This window comes from Coturnix japonica, chromosome 27, assembly GCF_054131305.1.
Source record: "Coturnix japonica strain WE chromosome 27, WE-NBRP24, whole genome shotgun sequence".
NCBI lineage: Eukaryota > Metazoa > Chordata > Aves > Galliformes > Phasianidae > Coturnix > Coturnix japonica.
Window position 1 is genome coordinate 1,218,263 of NC_140689.1, and position 7,456 is coordinate 1,225,718.

Here is a 7,456-nt window from a genome sequence, read left to right on the forward strand (position 1 = left end):
GTGCCTGGGGAGGTGGGGGGCTGTTGGGCTGGTTGTGCTTCCCCCAGGCAGTGGTTGTCTGTCTCTTGGACTGTTTCCCCACCTTTGCACTCTGCATCCCCTGATGGATGCTGGAGGGGAGGAAGAGGGCAGAGGTGGTGCTGGGGGGGGGGAGGGGATGGGGGCTGATGGGCCTCTCATGGTTCCCCAAGGCAGCAGTTGTCCGGGTGCTGGGTGATACTCCGGAGCTGACACCCTGAGGGGACCACTCCCGCCCCCTGAATGATGGCGGTGGGGATGGGGGAGGCGGCGTTGATGCCCGGTGGGGCCGAGGGCTGCTGGGCCTGTTGGTCATCTGCCAGTCAGACGTTGTTCCAGTGCTGGCCGATGACTGCAAGCCTACACCCCGGGTAGGTTCTTTCTGTCCCCCAAAGGGTGGGGGTGGGGGACAGGGAACGGCGTAGATGCCTATTGGGACTGGGGGCTCCTGGGCTTCTCAAAGATCCCCAGATAGGAACCTTCTTCACATTCGTAGATGGTGATATTGTACTCGGGTTGCTTAGCCCATTTTTTAGCTTCATAGCGGCGCCTGTGAAGAGAGGAACGTGCTGAGGGCACAGGAGAGCCCCTGCTCTGCTTTCTCACAGTGCATGGAAAAGTGCCACCCTCAGCTCCCAGCCTGTCTCTGGCCCAGCAGTAAGGATGGGCTGAAGCCAATGACAACATCTAACTGTGTAAATCGCAGACCATGTGAGCCAACAACTAACTGGTCTCTTTACGCTGCTTTAACTGGAAACGCCTCCTGGCCCACAGCAGCCCTACAGTAAAGAGTTGGCAGGATGGGGATGGGGGTCAACAACTCACTTTCTGTTTCTGTACCAGAAAATAAGAAGCCAGCACAGACTCGTCCCCAGCAATATGGAACCCAAGGAAGCTCCAGCAAGTATCAGGTAGAACTTCCAACCAACTTTAACTTGCTTGGCATTTGCATGTCCTGCATCAGGCACACCTGGAGGAACAACGTGGTCATTGCTGTGTATCGTGCCCTAATGGAAATCTCAAGGAGGTCTGACAATTTTTTTCCATTTTGTTGGACTCCTGGAACAAGTGAAAATCCTCAGGCTGCAATGCTTCCCTGATTCCAGGGGAAGCAAAGGGAACTCCCAAAGGCACCGCGCATCGAGGCGCTCTGGAGCCTCTAATTTGCCTCTCAGCTTTGGGTATGCCCTGGCTCTGCCAGATTTACTCCTTCTTCTCCATCATGCTCTAACATTTCTTTTGCACTCACCTACCCTTGCCTTGTGAGGCTGGGTAGTGCTGCCGCAGGCAGGCACACCGTGACCCTTTGGGACACGTCGTTTGACTAAACAAAACTCATTAGAGCAGAAGGAGAGTGTGTGCATCTGTTTAATCAGTTGCTGCTAAGAGTGACGTGGACAAGAACCACTGTCGTGTTGTGCAGGGAGTGCTGCCCTGAGCTCTCCCCTCCCCCTCAGACCCCACTCCACGGGGGCAGAGTCAGGGCCCTCAGCAGCACCTGAACCTGTTTCTCCGTTTTTCCTTCCCCCCGGCATGGGCACAACTTGCACGCTCCTAGTTTTCAGGATGTTTCTCCTGCTTATGAACTCCTGCCAGATCGCTGCTTACCTGGATTCCTCAGAAAACGATAGACCCAGTTGTGGTGGGCTTCCCCGGGCTTTGACAGCGCTGTGAAGAATGAGAGAAAGGCAAAGTCTCAGCATGGTGCAGGCACGGAGGAAGCAGAAGGACGAGGAGGCTCCCTCTATGCCATTGCCCCATCTGTGAGTCAGTGCATCTCTCTGGACCTCATTTTGCAGGAGGGACCCCTCTCCGGGCTGCTGGTGTGCCTGGAGCCTCAAGGGAGGCACAGCAAGCTTGGAATGCAGGGACTGTGTGAGGGAGGTATGCTGAAGGCTCCTATTCCTTCTCATCTCTGCTGAATGTGGTTTTGGTGGCCTTGTTCCCAAAAGGACAAAGTTCCTAAGTCCCTGGGAACTGGGTGCAGTGGGAGGGGAGCAACCTCTAGCCATGGCCACGGAGCTCTACCGGCAGCCCTTACCTGGAGTGCCAGCTGCTTGCGAGGCCTCTCTTTCTCCCAGAGGGATGGGCAGTATGTGACGGATGCCTTGCTGAAATGCATCCCTGTGAGCAGGCTCTGCGTCAGTCCCTTTAGAAAGGAGGTAAGAGAGTAGGGCTGTAAGTAACTGCTTCTCATCAGGAAGATGGTATCTTCAGCAGGAAGGTGATGCTGCAAGCCAGTTCAGACACAGGGGCATCACCACAGCAAGGTTCCTGCTGTGCACACTGCAGATGCTCCATGTATATACATCTAGAATATAGATGTATATACAAATAGAATACATACATCAGCTTCCCAAGACTTTCAGTGGACAGACAGAAATACACCCACCATGTGCTGCCTTCTCCTTTGTGATTTTCTTTGGCATATAGGACAGCCTCTGTGGGTATCTTCCTCTTCCCAGCGCCTCTTTCTGTCTCTCAGGACCTGAACAGAAAGTATTGGGATCAATTTCAGACAAACAAGGTATTGAACTGAGTGGTCTTTTCAGCAAAGTCATGAGACAGCAGCCACTCCTGGGATGCCTGTGCGGCTCCAGCACAGGAGGCAGCCAAGTATTTGGCACAGCCTTCCCTGGAGGCACTTCAGCACCCAAAGAATGGGAACTTTCCATCACAAACTGCAACCTACAGAACCGCATCACTGAAGAGCAGATGGTGCCAGGGGGTCGTGCCTGGCTGACATTAGGGCTGTGAGCTGGCATCTCTCAAAGGAAGCAAAAATTCACAGCATACCCTTAGGAGCTGCTGGGACTTCTGTCCTGGAGCTCAGCAGGGAAGATGGATCCCATCCAATGCTACCCACACCTGTCAACAAACACAGACAGAGCAGCTCCTGTCAGATGTGGCTGGATGGTGGTTTAACCTGGAATGACAGCACTGCTGCATAGCACTCTTCTCTCCCTACTAGGCTGTGTGGAACTGTCTGGAGAAGAGAAGGGGGTGGAAGGAGAAGGGGAAGATCTAAAGGCCCTTTCCTGTGGGATTGCCCGGAGGCTTATGGACCAGATTATGGAGGCTTTGGCAAGGCACTGCTTATAGGCACAGCGGTAATCACACAGCGATGAGAAACATCCCCATTGTGCGTTGTGATCTCTCTCTTCCTTAGGACCTGCTGTGACTGGAAGGGGCTCAGGTGACGATGTGGCACCCAGAGCTGGGTTGAAAGTTGCAGAGGGGCCAGGTGGGCAGTTGGCTGGCAGTTGGCTGGCACTCAGCAGCTTTGCAGATACTCTCTCCAGGCCACGTGAAACAGTCCTCAGAGACAGCATGGAAGAACATTGGCGTTTTCTTACTAGAGAGATCTCCGATGGATGGAGAGAAAGCCAACGGGACAGTGGGTGCACACAGCACCCAAGGAACAGTGACTGCCCAAGCTTCTCATAGACAAGAAACCACCAGGCAGTGAAAAGCTGAACCCTTCCTGAACTTCCACAACCAAATATGTGCGAAGATCATGAGGTGAAGACTGGTGACTTACCTCTGGCATCCACTCCAGGTTCAGGCACAGGTCTCCATTCTGGTAATCCACCAAGAGGGCCTGCAGGCACAAGTGTGATCAGAAAAAGGTGAGGAGAGCTTCCACTGCGCACTGGGGCCTGGTTTTTCTGCAGTGACCTGCAAAGACTGGCAGCAGGTCGGGGAATGACATGGCCCAAACAGCAAAGGCATCGGTTCTCTCCTCCAAAGAGTGGCAAGGGCTGCCCTCCCACTGAAATGTGACAACTCTCCAAGTAAAGAACTACTCTCAGCTGATCTGTGTACGGCTTTTAAGGCACAAAGAGACTTGAAAGACCTTTGGAGGTTCTTAAGTACCCGAATAAATCATTACAACGCTCATTTTTCTGTCTTCAAGGAAACAGACACAACTTACCTCTGGGTTTCCCCTGAGGCACAAAATCAGTATCCACCAAAACATCTGGATAAGGAACTCCAACATCATCATCTAAAATCAAGAACAGATGAGAGATGTTCCCATTGCATGTTGCGCCTTCTCCCTTAGTGACTGGGGAGTGTCAGGTAATGGAATGGGAGACTCAGACCGTGATTGCCAAAGCTAGAGAATGACCTGGGTGACCTGGAGCCTGGCACTCGGCAGCTTTTCAAATGCCCTCTCCAGGCCACTTGCAACACACCTCTGGGACCGCATGGAAGGGTATATAGCCCGTCAGGGCTTTCTTACTGGGAGTTCCTTGCTGGATCTCCCACTAAAGCACCAGAGGAAACGATGCCTGTTCCTTCCTCTGGGCTCCAGCTGGGTGTCTCTGTTGGGAACTGGGATTTGCCTGTGGGGAGCACCAGGAAGCCAGAGCAGAAATGCTCACGCTTTTCCCAACACGCTTCTTCTGAGCTCTCCCATAGGACACCTCCAGGGTGGGCTCAGCCAGCAGCAGAGCCATGGCCTGGCTGGGCTGGAGAAAGCCCTGAGGGGAGCGCTGCTTCCACAACCCACACCTGGCCCCTGGGGTGCTGCCTGGCCCCCTTCCCAACAAACCCCCATGGAAAGGCAGCCCCGGGGCAGTGTGGCACAGGGCCACAGGGACAACAGCCTGGTCCCATCTCTGCCCACCCACCTGCTGCTGGAGCTCGCCACGGTGCAGCACAAGTCTCCTTGGAACACATGGCCATCAGTAGGAGGAGGAGAGCAAGGCGGGCGGGGGACACGGCCCCCCACACTCGTGCCATGCTGCCACCACCACCGCTGCAGCCACAGCAAGTGCTGGGGCCAGCACGGAACACCTGGGGTACACACCCTGAGCACTGTGACCTCATCGAGCACAGCGGGCATTGTGACCTCACGTCCCCCCCAGGATGCAGATCTGTTCCGCTGCCATGGCCAGGTTCCCCCTGGGCTTGTGTGCACTGTGGTGGTGGGAGAGGATCGGCACTCATCTGGAGCAGCTGGAGGCCACAGCTGAGGTTTCCACATTGACATCATGGAAACAGAATCGTGGAAAGGCTTGGGGGGGAGGGGATGCTGGAGACACAGGTGCTGTGAAAGGAGAAAGAAAATCACTGTAATGTTGCTTTTATTGCTTCATACAGCTCCAGAGATTTAGTTTTGACTTTCAGTGGCACCAAAGAAGCCGTTTCTTCAGTGACACTATATTTGTTATCACAGCCTCTAACAAAAATGGCAAATCGAGCTGTATCTGTAGCACCAACAGTTCCATCAATTGCCAGAGCATTTTGATGGGTTGATTGATAGATTTTCCTATTTCTTCAGTCTGCCTGGCTCTAGTTTGTTGTAACAGAGCAATTTGAGAAAAATCCATTTGTTTTTGCAGGACAAATGATATCTGCCATTCCAATTTTGGTCAAAATATATCATAAACTCAATTTCAGGGTGTGAGTGTGTCACAATTTCTGTTAGAATATGTCATTGGCTCTATTTTGGAGTGGAAGAACATCACAGATTGGGCCAAAATAGGGGCATAAACCCAACTTCTGAGGGTGAGAACTTCGCAACTCGTGTCAAAATATGCAATAAATCCAATTTTGGAGTGTGTGAAGGCCACAATTTGGGTCAAAATATGTCAGAAACTGAACTTTGGAGTTTGAGAAGGCCATCATTTGGGTCAAGATTTGTCACTGATTCTATTTCAGAGACTGAGAACGTCACAGTTTTGCTCAAAATAAGTCATTATCTCAATTTTAGAGCATGAGGACGTCACAATTTGGGTCAAAACGTGTCACAAACCCAATTATTGAGTGTGTGAAGGCCACAATTTGGGTCAAAATATATCATTAATCCTATTTCAGAGAATGAGAACGTCTCAGTTTCTTCTATTCTCCCCAGGGTCTGCAGGCCTTTTTCCACTTGCACACTGCACTTGCTTGTCCAATGCATGACACAAAGCCCAAGTGAAACACCTGCTTGCAAAATAAGTCTTTGCCAAATGGAGATAAATGACCAAGGTCAGCTCTCTCTACAAAGCAAGTTCTTTGTGACCACAGCCACAAACAGCAGTTCCATTCAAACTATCAGAATTCTTTCTTCCATCCCAGGATTGTTCTTCAATCACAGGCCTTCAGGTCCCCGACAAAACTCCCTGAGAATGTCACCCCAGGAATGTCACTCCAGTGTTACTCCCTGATATCCCCCCGCAGTGATAACCCAACACCACCCCCCGCCGTCACTCCTGAACATCACCCCTGTGTCACCCCAGCATCACCCCGGCAACATCACCCCCCCGCAATACTCCCACATCACCCCCCACCATCACTTCCCAACATCACCCCCACAACGTCACTCCTTGATGATAAACTCCAGTGATACCCCAGCAGCATCACTTCCCGATGTTACCCCCCAGCGATACCTCAACATCAGCCAACAGCATCACCCCCAGTAGCATTGTGATGTGAATCCATAGTGAATTGATGTGAATCCTGAGTGTACCCTCAGCTCCACTCCTGTTTCAGGGTATGTTTGGGTCTGACTGACAGGATGTCTCAGGAGCAGACACAAGCAAACTGTACTCGGAGCAGCACAGAGGGTTATGAGCTGCTCAGTTTTCTGGGCTCCACCAGAAGAGGGGTGGACAGAAGGGACAGGGAGGTGAACGTTCCTCTCTACTCTGCCCTTGGGAGGCTCCATGCGCCCATGGTCTGGAGCCCCCAATACAAGAAAGACAGAGAACTGTTGGAGAGGGTCCAGAGGAGGGCCAGGCTGAGGGAGCTGGGCTTGTTCAGCCTGGAGAAGAGAAAGCTGCAGGGTGACCTCATTGCAGCCTTTCAGTACCAAAAGGGAGCCCATAAACAGGAGGGGAGTCAACTCTTGGAAAAGGTAGATAACAGCAGCACAAGGGGAAATGGTTTGAAGGTGAAGGAGGGAAGACTGAGGTTGGATGTCTCAGAGTGGTGAGGTGCTGGAACAGCTGCCCAGAGAGGCTGTGGATGCCCTGTCCATCCCTGGAGGTGTTCAAGGCCAGGTTGGATGGGGCCCTGGGCAGCCTGGGCTAGTATTAAGTGGCCCTGCCTGTGGCAGGGGGTTGGAGCTTCATGATCCTTGAGGTCCCTTCAAACCCGGGCCATTCTGTGTGATCTGTGTGAATTCAATTCAGCATACACACCATCACAAACACACACAGACATCCATTGCACATGATCCCAGTAAGCAAGAAGCAGAAACTCCCTAAGCAAGCGCACCCTTACATATCGCCACTGAGAGATGGCAAACAGCTGAAAAGGAGAGAGAAGGACCATGCTGGTGTTGGATGCAATAGGCATTGCCAGCAGGGCATCAAATGCTTCCAAGGGCACTTCTCCTCTCTCCCCCGATGCTTTTCCCAGGGCCTGCAGGCTTTTTTGCACTTGAATGCTGAACCCACGTGGCCAGCACACGATGCCTGTAAAGACAGAAAGACAGGGTGGTCTT

General features: G+C 52.5%; 1 protein-coding gene across 1 annotated transcript; it reads right to left on the reverse strand.

The window, feature by feature from the left end:
• Positions 1-447: 447 nt before the first annotated feature.
• Positions 448-5,472, reverse strand: LOC146756332 (uncharacterized). Its single transcript, XM_085524369.1, has 9 exons — positions 4,653-5,472; positions 3,953-4,024; positions 3,560-3,619; positions 2,815-2,886; positions 2,411-2,506; positions 2,060-2,167; positions 1,627-1,686; positions 844-988; positions 448-568 (listed from the first exon to the last, which is right to left on the reverse strand). Exons 1-9 carry the CDS (start codon positions 4,969-4,971, stop codon positions 448-450), a joined length of 1,053 nt encoding a protein of 350 aa, XP_085380495.1. The 5' UTR covers positions 4,972-5,472.
• Between the last annotated feature and the right edge of the window lie 1,984 nt (positions 5,473-7,456).

Bases quoted from the DNA above. Each gene is read 5' to 3' on its own strand.
- LOC146756332 (XM_085524369.1), bottom strand. From the start codon at position 4,971: ATGAGTGCCGATCCTCTCCCACCACCACAGTGCACACAAGCCCAGGGG. The intron at 2,887-3,559 runs GTAAGTCACCAG...GTTTGTTGACAG, and splicing joins ACCTGGAGTGGATGCCAGAG to GTGTGGGTAGCATTGGATGG. The intron at 569-843 runs GTGAGTTGTTGA...CTCTCTTCACAG, and splicing joins TTCTGGTACAGAAACAGAAA to GCGCCGCTATGAAGCTAAAA.